This window comes from Rhinichthys klamathensis, unplaced genomic scaffold (assembly GCF_029890125.1).
Source record: "Rhinichthys klamathensis goyatoka isolate OS25496 unplaced genomic scaffold, OSU_Roscu_1.1 h1tg000504l_1, whole genome shotgun sequence".
Taxonomy (NCBI): domain Eukaryota; kingdom Metazoa; phylum Chordata; class Actinopteri; order Cypriniformes; family Leuciscidae; genus Rhinichthys; species Rhinichthys klamathensis.
In genome coordinates, this window is record NW_026606985.1 from 1,272,249 (window position 1) to 1,293,042 (window position 20,794).

Here is a 20,794-nt window from a genome sequence, read left to right on the forward strand (position 1 = left end):
AAAGGTGAAACTACTATATTATATAGACTCATTACATGGAAAGTGAGATATTTCAAGCCTTTATTTGTTATAATTTTGATGACTATGGCTTACAGCTTATGAAAACCTTTTCACGATATTCTAATTTTTCGAGATTCACCTGTATATATATATATATATGTATATATGGGGGGGGGGGGTAACTTTGCTTTTCATTTATTACTTAAAGCTCACTTCAAGTTCTTCGATACTACATCAAAACCTACTGGCCTAACTGATGAAGATCACACATTATTAAACACAAGTGAACAGTCAGTAATAAAATAAGCAGAGATGAATATTAAATAACAGTTACAGTCTACAGACATTAATAATTTAGCCTAAATGTAAAATAACACTATTTGTTCACTGTAGAAATGTAATATAGTTTCATCTGTTAAAGCTGTATTGTGATGTTTTCTGAACATTAATGACAGCAGGAATATGAGGCTGCCGTCACTTTAAGAGCGACTGACACACATCCGGTGTCTTCCTGTTCACTGATGACAGGGCCGAGAGAACTCTTGCCGAGACGAGTGTGTAAACGGGTGTTTAGACATTATTGTGTGTTTATGTGTGCGTTCAAGCTCAAGGAAACGAAAGAGGAATCAGTTCGGTGTTCGCCGGTGCGCACAGATATCGCGCGGGTCTCGATCTCGCCTCTTCTTCTGCGGTTAAAATGGTTTGAATGTGTAAATTGGCAAGACAAAACACGTCCAAATGATAAACTTTCACTCTATGATGGTTAAACTTAGCAGTTAATCCGGGAATCGCACGCGAGCCGAACCGCGTGGAGCCGATCTGTACAGATCACGATCCGTTCCACCCCTAGTTGACAAGATTAATCCCTCAGGTGCCGGAACAAGGATACTCAATGGTATCAAGGCAATTCATTGGTGCCTAAACAGTGCCGAACTCACCGTTAAACTCCTCGTACCTGGTTTTTGTCCAGCTCGCAGTTTTTGAACTCCTGCTCTCCCTGTTCCTGGAAGGTGACGATAACGAAGCCCACGAAGATGTTCATCATGAAGAAGGCGATGAGGATGAGGTAAACAATGAAGAAGATGGAAATCTCAATGTGGTTGTTGTAAATAGGGCCGACGTTTTCCAGGTTCGAGTCGATGGCTTTATACAACAAGCTGTGTAAAGATACAATTGGGAGAATGGGTTTGCGCTGTATAGACAACCAGGGGCGTCAGTTTGTGTTGAAAAGTGGTGGGGACAAAAGATCAGATGAAAAAAACATACAACAATATAAAAAAAAAACAATATCGGCGCGCGTTATTCGTCAGCGTTTTTCAACGCGTTTTTTTGTGTTCACACCCAAGCGATTTTCGCTGACGATGAGCCGAGTGAACATGCAAATTCATTCCCTGACATTAGATGGCGCCCATTTGCTCTGCAATACCACTCAATAACATTCTCTTTTATCAAGATTTTTGTAGTCGCTGTCGCGTTTGTCATATAGTTCTTCATGTTCCGACACCAACGAGACCAGCAGCTCTACATTCATCTGGCCTCGCATCTTCCTCGTCTTATTTCTCCTCGGCAGTGTAGACGCTACTTGGCGTATATCTTCTTCGCCGTTACGTGTGTGTGCTCGGCAAGACCGTTTTGTGTTTGAGCGCCCCCAAGTTGTGTTTTACTGTAACTTCAGAAGCTCCAGACACGTGAGCAAAAGCGCCAATCTCATTGGTCGGATAGTTTTTGACGCGGCGCGTCAAACTAAAAAAACGAACCCGAGGCGTTTTGTAAAAACGACGCTTTTATGCGTGGCGTTTTTCGCATCGGTGTGCACACTCACATTGGCGCCCCTTTGTTCAGTCACGAGGCGTTAAATGTCGGCGAATATCGTGCACGAAATTCGTCCCAGTGTGAACAGGCCTTAAAACCCTCAACAATGTCGACTGCACATGTAACAGTCCCTGCAACACCAGCTCAACCGAACAGTGCCAAAGCACCATACTACAGGCCTCGACATTAACGCTTGTCCGCTTGTCCGGGACAAGTGGATTTTTTGAAGGGACAAGTAAAAGAGAATTTTACTTGCCCAACCAGACAAGTAGCCTCCACAGGCTGCGTGCTCGTTTGTCCCCGGGGGACACCACACACGAGGAGAAATGGGGCCAAAAAAATCCAACATGTTGGACATCCCCGATTAAAGATCTGAGCGGTCCCGGCGTCCTTCCGAGCAGACGAGAGGAGTCTTAACACACCACACATGGCAGGAATATCTAATCAGATTATTTTATGATAATCGGAGCATCCTTAAAGGAGCACTTCACCCATTTCAACATTAATCTTTATTGAAAGTGGGTCATATATGTAGTCGAAATGTAAAAGAAATTTTGAATTTGGTGCCCTCTTGACCGAGAAAAGACAGAAAATAACTTTAGGGCGCATTTGTGTGTAAGACCACAACTCCCAGACTGCACCACGTTGCACAGCTCCGCAAGCCACTCCCACTAATCCAGAACAGCGCAAAGTCGCAAACATCAGAGAAATCACTCTTCCGTCTACTCTACAGGGCTAACGTTAGCTGCCACCAGAGTTAGAAATTCATTTCACACAAAATGTATAGTTAGTTGGCTGTGGCGAGCAGGACGAGGGACGTGAGAGCGGCGCGAGGCCGGTGGCGTGAGTGATAATGAACGACACCTGTGAGACGCACTGGTCTCTCTCGCGTCTCTCACCGAGGAGCGGACGCATAAAACGAGGAGCGACAGGGCAGATCGAGAGAGGAACAGGCCTGATTTTATGGTGTGTTTTGTTTCTGTTGTGTGTGGCCAGCAGTGCGGGGCTGCTGGCTTATACTTTTGTTTTGTATTTGTTTATTTTACTATTAAAATGTTTAAATGTTCGTCGATTCCCGTCTCATTCTTCCCACAACAACGAACCCGACGCAGCCGACGCCGCCGCCTCTTGTTCCTCCATCAGCCTCAGCTGCTCTTCGCTATATTGCGGCTCGTATAAATAGCCACGAACATCAGTTTCGAGCAAAAGATTTTCAAAATCCTCCTCTTCCATATCGTGTGTCGTAAATTCAGGCATTATGGTAAATCTAACTCCTTGAGCGCTTGTTAGCTTAGCTTGCTGTCTTCCAAGCAAGATGGCGGATTAATAGTTTAGTTTCTTCAGGTTTAGTCCCACCCACTGATCTGTAATAGGCCGGTGGGGTGAGTGGGTCCCACGCCCTTGAATAATAATGAGCTAAAGGCTGTAGTTTTCTTAATATGCAATGAAATTTATCTTCCGTCCTATCGTGACGCAAAATGACGATATTTACGTCACGATAGGACGGAAGTAAAACACTTAAATCCTTTTTTCTCCCATCTCAGAAAAAAAACAAGCAAAATTCCACCATCATTATAATATATGACTGGGTTTCTAACAATACAAACCTTAATGCAAATGGGTGAAGTGACCCTTTAAGATTGTCGGAAGGGGTAAATCGGGGCTAAAATCGGCCTAATTATCCTGCCGTGTGAACCAGGCTTTACTGATCGGCGCATGCATGTTTTTGGGTCATTTTAGAATCAGTAATAGTTTATTTTGATTAAGTTACTTTTTTGGACAATGTACATTGTTTCTTTCTGTATCTAAACTGCACTGCATGTTTTATTTTGTGCAAATAAACCACATTTCTTGGTTCGCTTGATTTTTCAGAACATTTTAACCAAATCCTTTCAAAAAGTGGTGGGGACAAAATCAGCCATTTCAAAAAGTGGTGGGGACATGTCCCCAGCGTCCCCAGTGTAAATGACACCTATGTAGACAACAAACATGAAAGGAAGTTGTTCATTACAGGAGTAGTTCACCTCAGAATTAATTTCCTGATCATTTACTCGCCCCCACGTCATAATTTAAAAAAAACAACAACATTTATATACTATTTAACCACTAATGCTGGTCTTGCACGAGCTGTGATGCGACACACATTACGTGATCAGGCTGAAAGGTCAAGCGTGACGTAGGAGGAAGAAAAGACCCAGTGTTTACAAAGCCAACGTGCAAAGATTGAGTCAAACGGCATTTACAAATAAATAAAAGGTAAAACTAGTTTTTCGCCCTACTCTACATTTCTGAACCGGAACACGCTTGACCTTTCAACCTGATGACGTAATGTGTGTCGCATCACAGCTCGTGCAAGACCAGCATTAGTGGTTATAAAGTATATAAATGTGTATTTTGTTATAAATGTCGGCTGGTTTGTCTAGATCAGACTCTTATTCCTCGGCTGGATCGTGTCGAGACTTTGAAGCTGCACTGAAACTCACATCTGGACCTTCGACCCGTTGGACCATTGAAGTCACTATATGAAGAAAAACCTCAAAAACCTTAATTTCTTTTCGACTGAAGAAAGAAAGACATGAACATCTTGGATGACGTGGAGGAGAGTAAATTATCAGGAGATTTTAATTCTGAAGTGTCTAACTCCTTTAGAAATACCCACTCTGGCCAGCCTTCGAATGTGGAAATGGTGAAGAGAGCCAGCATGCCGTTCAGAATATTGTCGAAGTTTAAGTCGCTGTTCATCCACATGCGTGTCCGGAGCACCATGTCATGAAGAGCGTGTTCCTGGTGTTGAATAAACGTTCCCCTGAGAGCATCACCGAAAGAGAGAAGAATTATGTGGATTTGGAGAGTTTCAGATCTCGGAGTGAAGGAGAAATGAATGAAAGTTCAACCGTACTGGCATTCCTCCGCCGTCATTTTCAGCGGGTCTGTGCAGAAAAGAAACTTCCCCTGTCAGATGACAGAAAAACAACAACATTAAATACTCTTCTCTCCTGGACACATAGACTAATGGACGTTGTGAACTCTCTGACCTTGAAAAGCTGGACACCGATGCAGGCGAACATGAAATCCAAGAGCATGGTGACTAAAACGATGTTTCCGATGGTCTTGATGGCCACAAACACACACTGGACTACATGCTGAGAGACGGCAAAGACAGATAAATGGAGGAACGGGACGTTTGTCATGTTGTATTCTCAAAACTAGACTCACTTTGAGGCCTTTGGCTCGATTAATGGCTCTTAAAGGTCTCAGCACTCGCAGGACCCGGAGGATCTTCACCACCGAGATCGCACTTGATCTACAGAGAGACATGAGGACTGTAAATAAATGCCATTTTCTAAAAATAAAAAAACACGAATTTTGTTTTATTTATATACACTACCAGTCAAAAGTTTTGGATCGGTAAGATTTTTAATGTTTTTAATGTTTTAAGTCTCTTCTGCTCACCAAGGCTGTGTTTATTTGATTAAAAATACACAGTAAAATTGTGAAATATTCTTATAATGTAAATCATCTGTTTTCTATGTGAATATATAGTAAAATGTAATTAATTCCTGTGATCAAAGCTGTATTTCCAGCATCATTACTCCAGTCTTCAGTGTCACATGATCCTTCAGAAATCACTCTAATATGATGATCTGATGCTCAAGAAACATTTATGATTATTATAAATGTTGAAAACAGTTATTTACATTTTTTTTTCAGGATTCTTTGATGAATAGAAAGTTTAAAAGAACAGCATTTATCTGAAATCGAAAGTCTTTATAACATTAAACATTTGGGGCCAGTAAGAATTTTTATTTTGATAAAATTGGGGGAAATAAATAAAAAGAAATCAATACTTTTATTCATCAAGGATGAATTAAATTGATCAAAAGTTAGTTACAGTAAAGACATTTATAATCTTACAAAAGATTCTATTTCAGATAAATGCTGTTCTTTTGAACTTTCTATTCATCAAAGAATCCTGGAAAAAATGTAAATAACCGTTTTCAACATTGATAATAATCATAAATGTTTCTTGAGCATCAGATCCTCATATTAGAGTGATTTCTGAAGGATCATGTGACACAGAAGACTGGAGTAATGATGCTGAAAATCCAGCTTTGATCACAGGAATAAATTACATTCTAAAATATATTAAAATACTTTTGTCATAATATTTAACAATATTACTGTTACAGTTGGTATTTTTAATCAAATAAATTTAGCCTTGGTGAGCAGAAGAGACTTCTTTTAAAAACATAAAAAATCTTAACGAACAAAACGTGTGACTGGTGGTGTATATGCACAGCTCCATTAATGGCTGTTTGTATCTACTGTCAGCCATATTGCTTTTAAATCTCACTCCATTCCCATGGACAGCAGGGAGACGCCGACGACGATCAGGTCCAAGATGTTGAAGGAGTTGCGGCAGAAAGACCCCTGGTGTAGGAAGGCGCCGTACGTGGTCATCTGCAGTGGACGAAGAAGAAATGAACCGTTCACAGAATCCACATATAACAAAACAGCTTTTCTGAACACACACCGAACTCTCGTCTCACCTTTAGCACAATCTCTGCTGTAAAAACTGAGGTGAAGACATAATCAGCGTAGGCCAGGACCTGGAGCGGAGAAAGAAAGGGTCAACGGTAGCTGCATAAAGAGTGCATATTAGTACCTCAAAGGTACAAACCCGTCTGTATCGTTACCTTCACTTTCTATGTCGACTTCAAATTTAACATTTGAACAGCAAAAAGAGTTGCTTAGCATGCAAATTGAGCATGAAAGGTTCAAAGTGAAGGTCGAAATAGATAGGGATTTGGCAGTGGAAAAAATGCGACAGGAAACAATGCAGGCAAAGCTTGATTTGGAATTTAGACTTGAAACGGACAGGGAAGGTGCTGCAGCCGGTACAGATGTGTATGCACGGTCAACTTCTTTTTCAAATAGGGGTGTTTCTGGTTTTGATGTCGTAGGAAATTTGCGGCTTGTACCGAAATTTTGCGAAAGAGATCCTGATTCTTTTTTTGTACTTTTTGAACGAATTGCCGATGCGTGTAAATGGCCGGATGCGGCCAGAGCGTTAATGCTTCAGACTGTATTGACAGGTAAAGCACAAGAGGCGTATTCGTCGTTAACTGTGGAGGATAGTCAGGATTATGTGGAAGTCAAGGCAGCAGTATTGAAAGCCTATGAACGTGTTCCAGAATTTTACAGGCAGCAATTTAGAACTTGGAAGAAAAGTGAGAAACAGAGTTATCTGGAGTTTGCTCGTGATTTACAAATGCATTTTTCCCGTTGGTGTTCTGCTGCCGAAGTCAGTGATTTTGAGGGGTTGTGCAATTTAATTGTTTTGGAACAATTTAAAAATTCGGTTCCCAGTCGCGTTGCAGTCTATGTTAGTGAACAAAAAGCACCGACTGCAACCAAGGCGGCAATGCTTGCAGACGATTATGTGTTAAAGCACAAACGCATTTTTGATCAGTACGAGTCCCAGCCAAATTACAGTTTGCCAAATGTTAATGTGTCGGACGAGATTGGGTCGCGCAAGAGTAGAGGATTCCAGTCAGAAAATAGAAATAATAGTTTGCGTGACTCAGATAAATTTAGTCAATATTGCCATAGACGGGGTCATTGGAAAGCTGACTGTTATGTACTTAAATCTAAGCCGACATTTGTTTCAGGTGCTTCGGCTAAAGGTACGGGTTTAGCGGCCCCTGTGCGTTCGTGTGACTCAAGTTCGTCTGATGGGAATACGTTTGGACAAACTAAAACTTTGTGTTCTGCAGTGCTGAATTCGTACCAGCCTTTTGTTAGAACAGGGTTTGTGTCTTTGTTAGGCAGTGGGGTAAAAGTGCCTGTCAAAATTTTAAGAGACACAGGAGCATTTGATTCCTTTATTCTGGCCGATGTGTTGCCCTTTTCTCGGGAGTCAGAATTGGGTAGCTTAGTGCCAGTTCGGGGAATGGGGTTAAATGTTTTGCATGTGCCACTGCATAAAGTGATGCTTGAATGTGATCTGTTTCAGGGTGAGGCCGCACTGGCGGTGCGTCCGGCGTTGCAGATTGAAGGAGTCACCGTTATTCTTGGTAACAAACTAGCAGGTGATCGGATTTGGCCCGATATCCCACCGTTGGGGGCGGTGGAGGAAAAACGTTGGTTAGGTCAGGAGCTGGATGAAGGCAGGTTGGATTTTCCTGAAGTTTTTACGGCTTGTGCGGTAACGCGTGCTATGTCGCGCGTAAAAATTGATGAGGAATCTACCGCACTGTCTTGTGCGAATAAGCCTTTGAAAAGAATGTACTTGCCTTTGGCTGATTTCCCTTTGTCTGTATCTTGCAGTGAGTTGGTCTCAGAGCAACAGGGGGATTCCTCTTTATCTGAGCTGTTTCAGCACGTGAAGCCCGACGCTGAGATAGAGGATAGTGTCAGTGGATATTTTCTCCAGAACTCATTGTTAGTGAGAAAGTGGGTGGATCATAAAGGTAAAGTCCTTGGGGAACCGCTTCTTCAGGTTGTGCTGCCATTAAGATTTCGTGAGGCGGTTTTGAAGGTGGCACATAATGAATCTGGGCATTCGGGTGTTAATAAAACTTATGACAGAGTGTTGAGACATTTTTTTTGGCCTCGTGTAAAAAAAGATGTTTCCGCCTATATTAAAACTTGTCATACGTGTCAGCTTACTGATAAACCGAATCAGACGTTAAAACCTGCTCCGCTATTTCCTATTCCTGCAGTAGGCCAGCCGTTTGAACATCTTATAATTGACTGCGTAGGTCCTTTGCCTAGATCGAAATCGGGGGCAAATTATTTACTAACAGTGATGTGTCAGAGCACCCGTTATCCTGCGGCATATCCTTTACGCACGATAACTACTAGGTCTGTGGTTCGTGCACTTTCTCAGTTTATTTCGATTTTCGGCATTCCAAGGGTAGTTCAATCAGATCAAGGATCTAATTTCTCCTCCCATATGTTCAGTCAGGTTTTAAAACAACTTCGTGTTCGTCATGTTCAAGCCTCGGCCTATCATGCGCAGAGTCAGGGGGCGTTAGAACGTTTCCATCAAACGTTAAAATCCCTGTTACGAGCGTATTGCACTGAATTAGGTGGGGACTGGGAGGAAGGTCTTTCCTGGTTAATGCTTTCAGCTAGAGAAGTTACAGAGGAGAGCTTGGGGTTTTCCCCGAATGAGCTTGTGTTTGCACATAAAGTGCGGGGTCCCTTAGGAGCATTGGCAGATGGTTGGAAGGATGTTGAACCTCCTGTAAACTTGATAGATTTTGTTAATGGGTTTCGTCATCGCCTTTATACAGCTGGGATGTTAGCGAAAACAAATTTGGCGTCATCTCAGGAGAAAATGAAATCGTGGTATGATCGGCATGCTGAGTTACGCACGTTTAGCCGGGGGGACCAGGTGTTGGCTCTGTTTCCGGTAATTAGTTCTCCATTTCAGGCAAAGTTTGCAGGACCCTTATACGATTGTAAAGCAGGTGTCAGAGCAAAATTACATTATTGCAACTCCGGAGCGTAGGAAAAGTACACAGCTTTGTCATGTGAATTTACTAAAGCCATATTTTACTAGTGTACCTCAGCCTTCTGCGTGTAGTGGTCCTCATACAGTAGTTCAAGCTCAGGCGGCGTGTGTCGCGGTCTCTACAGGTCCAGTTAAAACTGACGGTAGAGACATTGAGGAAACATTGGATGAGGTAGAAGAAATGTCTATAGGTGGTTTTAATAACTCACAGACTTTGGCTGAACTGGAGAAGTTGTTTGCTCATTTGCCGGCGGCACGTGCGGAGCAGTTGACAGAATTAATTAAGTGTTTTTCGTGTTTATTTTCTGATTCACCGACGTGCACTCATCTGATAGAACATGACATTGAGGTGGACGCTGAGAAGCCAATAAAGCAGAGATTCTATCGGGTAAATATGGACAAACAAAAGCAAATGGAGGAGCAGTTAAAATATATGTTGGAAAATAACATTGCTGAACCTAGTTTTTCTAGCTGGGCTTCTCCCTGTATACTTGTTCCTAAATCGGATGGTACTATGCCTTTTTGCACTGATTTCCGTAAAGTTAATTCTGTTACCAAGCCGGACTCGTTTCCCCTCCCGAGAATGGATGACTGCATCGATCAGGTGGGTGCTGCGAAATTTGTCAGTAAGTTTGATCTCCTTAAAGGCTACTGGCAGGTGCCCTTGTCTAGACGTGCTCGTGAGATTGCTGCGTTTATTACCCCAAAGGGCTTATATTCGTATAAGGTAATGCCGTTTGGGCTTCGTAATTCACCTGCGACCTTTCAGCGTCTCATGAATCACGTTGTAGGTGACATGCAGGGTTGCGCTGTATATCTTGACGATGTAGTCATTTATTCAAACACCTGGAATAGTCACTTGGAACGTATGCGGGAATTGTTTACTCGTTTGGCGGAGGCAAAGCTCACGGTCAATCTCGCAAAGTGTGAGTTTGCGAGGGCGACCGTGACTTATCTTGGCCGAGTAGTTGGGCAGGGGCAGGTGCGTCCGGTGAATGCAAAAATTCAGGCGGTGGAGCAGTTTCCAGTTCCAACAACTAAAAAAGAGCTGATGCGTTTTCTGGGGCTGGTAGGTTATTACAGAGCATTCTGTAGAAACTTTTCTAGCGTTGTAGCACCTCTCACTGATTTGTTGAGGGATAAAGTCAACTTTTTCTGGTCCTCTATTTGTCAAAGTGCCTTCCAACATGTCAAAACGCTCTTATGTACCGCTCCAGTGTTAGCGGCGCCACGTTTGGACAGATCGTTTAAATTGTATGTGGATGCAAGCCAGGTAGGGGTTGGGGCTGTCCTCATGCAAGAGGATGACTGTGGTATTGAGAGGCCGGTTAGTTTCTTTTCAAAGAAATTTAATCGTTACCAGGGGAATTATTCTGTGATCGAAAAGGAGACGCTTGCTCTGATTTTGGCTCTAAAACATTTTGATGTTTATGTTAGTGGTAGTGCTCCTGTGGTGGTCTTTACCGATCATAATCCGTTGACTTTCTTAAATTCTTTACAGTGTCCGAACCAAAGATTGATTCGATGGTCATTGTTTTTGCAGTCCTATTGTTTGGACGTTCGCTATGTGAAGGGAGTGGACAATATAATTGCGGACGCGCTGTCTAGGGCGCCGCTAGGGTAATTGTTTGGTACTTATAGTCGTTTGCCTCTTCTGGATTCTTTAAATTGCCTTTTAGGTATATCGACTGCTGAACCAGAAGTGGGACTGAAAGATGCGGATGATTGGAATAGTAATGGCTAGTTAAGTATTCATTTATTTATCCTTGAATGTTGGTAGGGGGTGGGATAATTGTTTTGAGTTTAAGTGGGAGTAATATTTATTGTTGTCGGGTTTCCTTCTGGGGTTCCCCTTTTTATGGGGGGGAGTGTGACGGCCTGCATACTTGTTTGTGTTATGTCTGTGTTTCAGTGGGGCGGGGCTTCAATCCTGAGCGCGGATGGAGGACACCTGCGGTGGGAGTTTCTCTTCCTGATAAAAGCTTCCGGCTCCCTGCCTTCAGGAGGAACGAGCGAGGGGTTCTCCCTCCTGCGTGCTTTTCCCTTTACATGTTTTGTTTTGTTGCCGGCATTTTGTGTTTAATTGTGTTTTTTGTTTGGTAAATAAATTGGTCATCTCTTGATTGAGGTTTTGCGTCCTGCTTCTTTGTCACATCGTTGAGCCGGGCTGTGACAGTACCAAAAGTGTACATATTAGTACCAAAAGTGTACATATTAGTATCTAAATGGTACATATTAGTACCAAAAGTGTACATATTAGTACCAAAATGGTACATATTAGTACCAAAATGGTACATATTATTAGTACCAAACATTAGTGTACATATTAGTACCTAAATGGTACATATTGGTACCAAAAGTGTACATATTAGAAGCGAAATGGTACATATTAGTACCAAAAGTGTACATATTAGTATCTAAATGGTACATATTAGTACCAAAAGTGTACATATTAGTGCCAAAATGGTACATATTAGTACCAAAATGGTACATATTATTAGTACCAAACATTAGTGTACATATTGGTACCAAAAGTGTACATATTAGTACCAAAATGGTACATATTATTAGTACCAAACATCAGTGTACATATTAGAAGTGAAATGGTACATATTGGTACCAAAGGTGTACATATTGGTACCAAAAGTGTACATATTGGTACCAAAAGTGTACATATTGGTACCAAAAGTGTACATATTAGTACCAAAAGTGTACATACTAGTACCTAAATGGTACATATTAGAAACTTTTTAAAGGGGACCGTCGCAGTGACAGCTTTTGTACCATTTTTCTGAGAGTATAGAGATGTGCGAGTCTTGAGATGGGCGGGGTACCTGGTTCCTGAAGGACATTGGGTCGATCGGGTCCTCCGCAGCCAGTGAGATACTGCTGAGCAAGATGAAGAGGAGGATGATGTTGGTGAAGGTCGTGGCGTTGATGATGCGATGGCAGAGTTTACGAAACCTGAGCAGAGAAACACGGATAAACAGAAGCTCCAAATTTGAGCTTTGCATTTTATTGCAAAACATTTAATTGTAGCTGAATATCATGAACAAAAATCATCAGCTAAAGAACACTTACACAAGGAGCGTTTGCCTGAGGTTTAAAAATACCATAGAAGAACAACTAGCAGAACTAATATACACTTCCAGCATTATTAAAGACAATAAACACTCAGTCATTAAACAAGAACAAATAAAAAATCAGCAATCACAACACATAGACACAACTGAACAAAGATACGATTGAAATAAACTGTGTTTTAAGATTTTCAGGTTCAGAAACTGTAATCAAATGTAAAATAACTGTAGTTTATAAATAAAATATACATTACAAATATAGTTACAAAATAATTTTCTCAGTCTTGTGTTGTGTGATTAGTGTTATTATAGAGACGGCAGGAATATTAGTGCTGTCACTTTAAGAGCTGCGGGTCCAGTACACTGATACACATGAGGACAGAACACAGAGTCTCTCGCTCGAATGGTTTAAAGTCATATTGAAATACACACAAAGCAATCGATAAGAGGAATAAAAATTTTTGTTTTATAACAAGTATCCGATTCCCAACCCTACTTAGGGTGACGGAAAAGCAGGTGATGTTTTTACTTGTTCTGCGGGCCGAAGATGAAGAAGGAACTGGCCTCTGGCATCGGCACCACGGTCTCCTTCAGCTGCAGGTCTGCCATTGGACGAGGCCGAGGGCTGAGGGGAATCTCTGGCTCCTCCTCCTCATCGTCACCTGACCACGTCATCACAACGTCAGCGGTAAAACATACGAACTGAATAAATGAAGCTAAATGATCCTTTATGCTTTACCTGGGAAATCAGCTGGAGGAAATGGATCTTTAATCTCGTTCACGTTTGATTCAAATTCATCTACTTTGAGCTGCAGATTAATATAAAGAAACACATGAGTCAGAGTAGTAATTTCTTATCTTAAATATGCTAAAACTGGTGCGTTGGCATCAGTGCAATTATCAGTTATCGTGTATTGTCCGAATACAAAATACACTTCTAACTCCATTTCACAGTAATATAATTGTGATTCTGTCAGTTTTGACCTTGGCTGTGGTGGGAATGCCGTCAATCTTGGCTCTCTGCTCGGCTAGTTTCTTTGCCAGCATGGCCTTGTCTTCTTCGCCCTTATCGGGTAGGTTTTCTCTACACCGAAAAAAAACAATGCATCAGAAATTTCGTCAGCATAGCGTCAGTTCTGGCAGGTCACGTTGGTCAAGCTCGCATCAGTGACTCTCAGCTGATCCATGTCTACCTATAGGAATACGACGCCTATCACCCTCCTCCCTCCCCAGCTCCACTCGTTTCTCAGGAGCTGATTACCCTCCTCCCTCCCCAGCTCCACTCGTTTCTCAGGAGCTGATTACCCTCCTCCCTCCCCAGCTCCTCTCGTTTCTCAGGAGCTGATTATCCTCCTCCCTCCCCAGCTCCTCTCGTTTCTCAGGAGCTGATTACCCTCCTCCCTCCCCAGTTCCTCTCGTTTCTCAGGAGCTGATTATCCTCCTCCCTCCCCAGCTCCTCTCGTTTCTCAGGAGCTGATTACCCTCCTCCCTCCCCAGCTCCAATCGTTTCTCAGCAGCTGATTATCCTCCTCCCTCCCCAGCTCCTCTCGTTTCTCAGGAGCTGATTACCCTCCTCCCTCCCCAGCTCCAATCGTTTCTCAGGAGCTGATTACCCTCCTCCCTCCCCAGCTCCTCTCGTTTCTCAGGAGCGAATTACTCTCCTCCCTCCCCAGCTCCTCTCAATTCTCAGGAGCTGATTATCCTCCTCCTTCCCCAGCTCCACTCGTTTCTCAGGAGCGAATTACCCTCCTCCCTCCCCAGCTCCTCTCAATTCTCAGGAGCTGATTACCCTCCTCCCTCCCCAGCTCCTCTCGTTTCTCAGGAGCGAATTACCCTCCTCCCTCCCCAGCTCCTCTCAATTCTCAGGAGCTGATTATCCTCCTCCCTCCCCAGCTCCTCTCGTTTCTCAGGAGCTGATTACCCTCCTCCCTCCCCAGTTCCTCTCGTTTCTCAGGAGCTGATTACCCTCCTCCCTCCCCAGCTCCTCTCATTTCTCAGGAGCTAATTATCCTCCTCCCTCCCCAGCTCCTCTAGTTTCTCAGGAGCTGATTACCCTCCTCCCTCCCCAGTTCCTCTCGTTTCTCAGGAGCTGATTACCCTCCTCCCTCCCCAGTTCCTCTCGTTTCTCAGGAGCTGATTATCCTCCTCCCTCCCCAGCTCCACTCGTTTCTCAGGAGCTGATTACCCTCCTCCCTCCCCAGTTCCTCTCGTTTCTCAGGAGCTGATTACCCTCCTCCCTCCCCAGCTCCTCTCGTTTCTCAGAAGCTGATTATCCTCCTCCCTCCCCAGCTCCACTCGTTTCTCAGGAGCTGATTACCCTCCTCCCTCCCCAGCTCCACTCGTTTCTCAGGAGCTAATTACCCTCCTCCCTCCCCAGTTCCTCTCGTTTCTCAGGAGCTGATTATCCTCCTCCCTCCCCAGTTCCTCTCGTTTCTCAGGAGCCGATTACCCTCCTCCCTCCCCAGCTCCTCTCAATTCTCAGGAGCTGATTATCCTCCTCCCTCCCCAGCTCCACTCGTTTCTCAGGAGCTGATTACCCTCCTCCCTCCCCAGCTCCTCTCGTTTCTCAGGAGCTGATTACCCTCCTCCCTCCCCAGCTCCTCTCGTTTCTCAGGAGCTGATTATCCTCCTCCCTCCCCAGCTCCACTCGTTTCTCAGGAGCTGATTACCCTCCTCCCTCCCCAGTTCCTCTCGTTTCTCAGGAGCCGATTACCCTCCTCCCTCCCCAGCTCCTCTCAATTCTCAGGAGCTGATTATCCTCCTCCCTCCCCAGCTCCACTTGTTTCTCAGGAGGTGATTACCCTCCTCCCTCCCCAGTTCCTCTCGTTTCTCAGGAGCTGATTACCCTCCTCCCTCCCCAGTTCCTCTCGTTTCTCAGGAGCTGATTACCCTCTTCCCTCCCCAGTTCCTCTCGTTTCTCAGGAGCTGATTACCCTCCTCCCTCCCCAGTTCCTCTCGTTTTTCAGGAGCTGATTACCCTCCTCCCTCCCCAGTTCCTCTCGTTTCTCAGGAGCTGATTACCCTGCTCCCTCCCCAGCTCCTCTCGTTTCTCAGGAGCTGATTACCCTCCTCCCTCCCCAGCTCCTCTCGTTTCTCAGGAGCCGATTACCCTCCTCCCTCCCCAGCTCCTCTCGTTTCTCAGGAGCTGATTACCCTCCTCCCTCCCCAGCTCCTCTCGTTTCTCAGGAGCTGATTACCCTCCTCCCTCCCCAGCTCCTCTCGTTTCTCAGGAGCTGATTACCCTCCTCCCTCCCCAGTTCCTCTTGTTTCTCAGTAGCTGATTACCCTCCTCCCTCCCCAGCTCCTCTCGTTTCTCAGGAGCCGATTACCCTCCTCCCTCCCCAGCTCCTCTCGTTTCTCAGGAGCCGATTACCCTCCTCCCTCCCCAGCTCCTCTCGTTTCTCAGGAGCTGATTACCCTCCTCCCTCCCCAGCTCCTCTCGTTTCTCAGGAGCGAATTACCCTCCTCCCTCCCCAGCTCCTCTCGCTTCTCAGGAGCTGATTACCCTCCTCCCTCCCCAGCTCCTCTCAATTCTCAGGAGCGAATTACCCTCCTCCCTCCCCAGTTCCTCTCGTTTCTCAGGAGCTGATTACCCTCCTCCCTCCCCAGCTCCTCTCGTTTCTCAGGAGCTGATTACCCTCCTCCCTCCCCAGCTCCTCTCAATTCTCAGGAGCGAATTACCCTCCTCCCTCCCCAGTTCCTCTCGTTTCTCAGGAGCTGATTACCCTCCTCCCTCCCCAGCTCCTCTCGTTTCTCAGGAGCTGATTACCCTCCTCCCTCCCCAGCTCCTCTCGTTTCTCAGGAGCTTATTACCCTCCTCCCTCCCCAGCTCCTCTCGTTTCTCAGGAGCTGATTACCCTCCTCCCTCCCCAGCTCCTCTCGTTTCTCAGGAGCGAATTATCCTCCTCCCTCCCCAGTTCCTCTCGTTTCTCAGGAGCTGATTACCCTCCTCCCTCCGCAGTTCCTCTCGTTTCTCAGGAGCTGATTACCCTCCTCCCTCCGCAGTTCCTCTCGTTTCTCAGGAGCTGATTACCCTCCTCCCTCCCCAGCTCCTCTCGTTTCTCAGGAGCGAATTATCCTCCTCCCTCCCCAGTTCCTCTCGTTTCTCAGGAGCTGATTACCCTCCTCCCTCCGCAGTTCCTCTCGTTTCTCAGGAGTTGATTACCCTCCTCCATCCCCAGCTCCTCTCGTTTCTCAGGAGCTGATTACCCTCCTCCCTCCCCAGTTCCTCTCGTTTCTCAGGAGCTGATTACCCTCCTCCCTCCGCAGTTCCTCTCGTTTCTCAGGAGCTGATTACCCTCCTCCCTCCCCAGCTCCTCTCGTTTCTTAGGAGCCTTCTCATGCTATTGACCTTTGTCACTCACCTAAGAAGCCTTTTGCGTTTCTTCTCCTCTGTCTTCTCTTTCTGGGCCGAGGTCAGGCTCTCCGCCTCAGCCAGATTATCCACCGCGATCGCCAGGAAGACATTTAAGAGAATATCTGCAGTTCAATGCTCAGGAAAGCCCTTGTCATTTTCACATGTAATTTCTACAACTCACACATCTGTGCCGCCCAAAGGATACAATTTCCACAGATGAACAGGATAATGAAGTAAATGCTGACCAGGATTCCAGGCACGGTGGGACCTCCGTGAGCCATGATGCCGTCGTACATGACGTAGTTCCAGCCTTCACCTGTCAGGATCTAAAACAGAGAGAATACAAGACACTGGAGAGGCTTTGTGGATCCAAACATCTCGCTTATCATACTCACTTAATAATGTTGGGGTAAAAATAACCCAACGAGTAACCCAACCATGGGGTGGTATAGCACCTTCCCAACTGTGGGTTATTTTAACCCAATGCATTAACTATTTATTTTTATTTGTGACATTATTTTAATAAATAAAATAGACTTTGTTTTTAAATGTTTCTATAAACCAATAAATACGTCTCAACAAATATTTTTAAATTGCAAAATAATATTGGGGAGTCTAGAATTTAATGTAAATATACATAATTGTGTACATAAATTCAAAACACACAAGTGTACACACAACATACGTTTTTAACCCAACAGCCAGGTTATTACTAGAAATTACCCAATGATTTAAAAAATGGCCCAACATTTCTTGAAAATAACCCAACATAGTGACCCAATATGTGTAACTCAACGGTTGGGTTAAAAAAACAACCCAAAGTTTTTTACTGTCTCGGATATGATAAATTTACCTGGAAAACCGTGATCAGAGCCTGAGGAAAATTGTCAAAGTTGCTTCGTCTCACATACTCATCTGGAAAATTAAACTTCCCCCCGAAAACCTGCATGCCGAGCAGAGCGAAGATGACGATGAAGAGGAAGAGGAGCAGAAGCAGGGAGGCGATGGAGCGCACCGAGTTCAAGAGAGACGCCACAAGATTACTGAGCGACGTCCAGTACCTGAAAATCACGCACAGTTCTGATAAATTCTCATGCACATATACATGCCTGGTTCTTCTGGTCTTCACAGTGGTGTAGAGAATCACATACCTTGTTACTTTGATGAGACGCAGAAGCCGAATACATCGCAGTATGGAGATCCCCATGACAGACATTATGTCCATGCGAACAAGAATGAGCTCCAGGATCCCCACAGAAACCACAAAGCAGTCGAAACGGTTAAAGAGGGACATGAAGTAAGATGGCAGCCCCATTGTGTACATCTTCAGAAACATCTCCACCGCAAACAGAGACAACAGCACCTTATTGGTATTGTCTGCAAATGAGGTAAAGCAATAGAAATAAATACCCTTATGGAAAATCCAGCTAAAATTAACTTGGTTGTTGAATGTTCATTAGTGGCTTATAGTAATTTAGCAGATTGTTAGACTTTTGGGAACTGTGGCCATAACAATCCACTTATTCGTTTGTGTTCCACAGAAGAAAGAAGACATAGAGGTTTGAAATGAGTTGAGGGTGAGTAAATGATGGCAGAAGTTGAACCTTGGAAGTTGGTGAGAGACTGGGACTGATCATGGTGTTCGGTTGCGATTGCCAGAGTGTTGAATAACACCAGCAGAATCACCAGCCAGTAGAACAGCCTGGACTTCACCCACACACGACACTTCCTCCTGAAAAACCGGTTCCATCGACGAGCGTGTCGACTGTAAAACACATGCAGAGAGAAAATCAAAACATTTATGTTTTAGAAGTCGTCACCTTCATTTATACAGCGCTTTTAACAATATGGACTGTTTCAAAGCAGCTTTACAGTGATAACAGGAGATTACAGTAACCGATATTTAGGCTTTACAGCAGCTCTAGAATAAAGTTAGTTTTGATTGATTCACTTCCGTCGCAAAGATCATTAGTTATTAACTTAGGGGCCGCTAACACGACACCGTTCTAACAGAAAACAGAAAACTTTTAATGCGTTCTGGCCGTTCATTTGCACGACAGTGTTTGGTGCTCGAGAAGACGAGAACGCAAACTTTGAAATAGGTTACAAGTTTTTTGAAAGCGTTATCACCGTGTAAAATTCAAAAACGTGAATCTGTGAAAACGCTGACGGCGTGCACATGCATATCACGTGTTCAGTCTATAGGTATGCGCGTTTGAATATATGTGTGCGCAGGCGTGTAGTCTTTCTTTACAAATTGACCTCACCAAATGACTTGTCAGGCCTGCACAATACAGCATTTTTTGTCGTTTCTGCATATCCGAACTTTAATCATTTTGACAATGTTTTATCTGTACAGAGGTAAAGGGAAGGAGGCCTTCACAGGGGAGAGACTAGTGGACACTTCAGGACTGCGTTGTCGCCGTGTCCAGGCGCAGGTCCTTCATCAGATCTGGATATGGCCTAGAAATATCCTCCTGGACACAAAGTCAATCATTCCTAACAGTAGATCGCTCAACTCACACATAAAACATGAGTTTGTTGAGTCCCTCCAGCTCATAGAGAGTTTCCGATTCTGATCCATCCTGAAGTGGGAGCAGACCTGTGGAGACCAATTGTGCCACATTTAACCAGATTTCAAACCCCATGAGCCTTGGTTCTCAACGGCTGAAGCTTGTTAAAGGGTTTGTGAGTGTTTTTGAGCACCTTGCCCCTCCTGGTCATTGTCCATGACTTCTGCCTGTGTGATCCACTCCATGTATCCCTTCAGATCCTCATCGAACTGCTGACGCTCCCGCAGTATCTGATACTCTCCACTTCGAGAACTCTTTTCTCGCTCCTTAGTGAACTCGCTGACCGCAGAGAGAGAGAGAGAGAGAGAGAGAGAGAGAGAGAGAGAGAGAGAGAGAGAGAGAGAGAGAGAGAGAGAAATATGAGATGATCTGCGGCAAAATCTCTGAAACAAATCAAACCTGATCAAAACTTTGGACACTCATTCTTTAAAGGCATAGTTCACCCAAAAATTAAAATTCGCCCATGATTTACTCTCCCTCAAGCCATCCTAGGTGTAAATGACATTCTTCTTTCAGACGAAAACAATCAGAGTTATATTAAAAAAAATGTCCTGGCTCTTCCAAGCTTTATAATGGCAGTGAATGGCTGTTTCTGTTTTGAAGTCCATACAAGTGCATCTATCCATCATAAAAGTGTATCTATCCATGATAAAAGTGCATCTGTCCATCATAAAAGTGCATCTCTCCATCATAAAATTGCATTTATCCATCATAAAAGTGCATCTATCCATCATAAAATTGCATTTATCCATCATAAAAGTGCATCTATCCATCATAAAAGTACATCTGTCCATCATAAAAGTGCATCTATCCATCATAAAAGTGCATCTATCCATCATAAAAGTGCATCTGTCCATTATAAAAGTGCATCTATCCATCATAAAAGTGCATCTATCCATCATAAAAGTGCATCTATCCATCATAAAAGTGCATCTGTCCATCATAAAAGTGCATCTATCCATCATAAAAGTGCATCTGTCCATCATAAAAGTGCATCTATCCATCATAAAAGTGCATCTATCCATCATAAAAGTGCATCTATCCATCATAAAAGTGCATCTGTCCATCATAAAAGTGCATCTATCCATCATAAAAGTGCATCTGTCCATCATAAAAGTGCATCTGTCCATCATAAAAGTGCATCTATCCATCATAAAAGTGCATCTATCCATCATAAAAGTGCATCTATCCATCATAAAAGTGCATCTGTCCATCATAAAAGTGCATCTATCCATCATAAAAGTGCATCTGTCCATCATAAAAGTGCATCTATCCATCATAAAAGTGCATCTATCCATCATAAAAGTGCATCTATCCATCATAAAAGTGCATCTATCCATCTATCCATCATAAAAGTGCATCTATCCATCATAAAAGTGCATCTATCCATCATAAAAGTGCATCTATCCATCATAAAAGTGCATCTATCCATCATAAAAGTGTATCTATC

General features: G+C 43.9%; 1 protein-coding gene across 1 annotated transcript in view; it reads right to left on the bottom strand.

The window, feature by feature from the left end:
* Positions 1–20,794, bottom strand: part of cacna1sa (calcium channel, voltage-dependent, L type, alpha 1S subunit, a) — a 47,814-nt gene that overhangs the window by 16,232 nt on the left and 10,788 nt on the right. Inside the window, exons 8-25 of the mRNA XM_056237899.1 lie at positions 19,478–19,623; positions 19,295–19,373; positions 18,376–18,536; positions 17,923–18,148; positions 17,625–17,832; positions 16,977–17,097; positions 16,779–16,893; positions 13,399–13,498; positions 13,154–13,223; positions 12,944–13,076; positions 12,169–12,298; positions 6,363–6,422; positions 6,167–6,273; positions 5,029–5,116; positions 4,848–4,955; positions 4,712–4,764; positions 4,472–4,618; positions 956–1,157 (exon numbers count right to left, since the gene is read on the bottom strand). Of these exons, the coding sequence (XP_056093874.1) occupies positions 956–1,157; positions 4,472–4,618; positions 4,712–4,764; positions 4,848–4,955; positions 5,029–5,116; positions 6,167–6,273; positions 6,363–6,422; positions 12,169–12,298; positions 12,944–13,076; positions 13,154–13,223; positions 13,399–13,498; positions 16,779–16,893; positions 16,977–17,097; positions 17,625–17,832; positions 17,923–18,148; positions 18,376–18,536; positions 19,295–19,373; positions 19,478–19,623 (2,254 nt within the window). The remainder of the gene's footprint in view (positions 1–955; positions 1,158–4,471; positions 4,619–4,711; positions 4,765–4,847; positions 4,956–5,028; positions 5,117–6,166; positions 6,274–6,362; positions 6,423–12,168; positions 12,299–12,943; positions 13,077–13,153; positions 13,224–13,398; positions 13,499–16,778; positions 16,894–16,976; positions 17,098–17,624; positions 17,833–17,922; positions 18,149–18,375; positions 18,537–19,294; positions 19,374–19,477; positions 19,624–20,794) is intronic.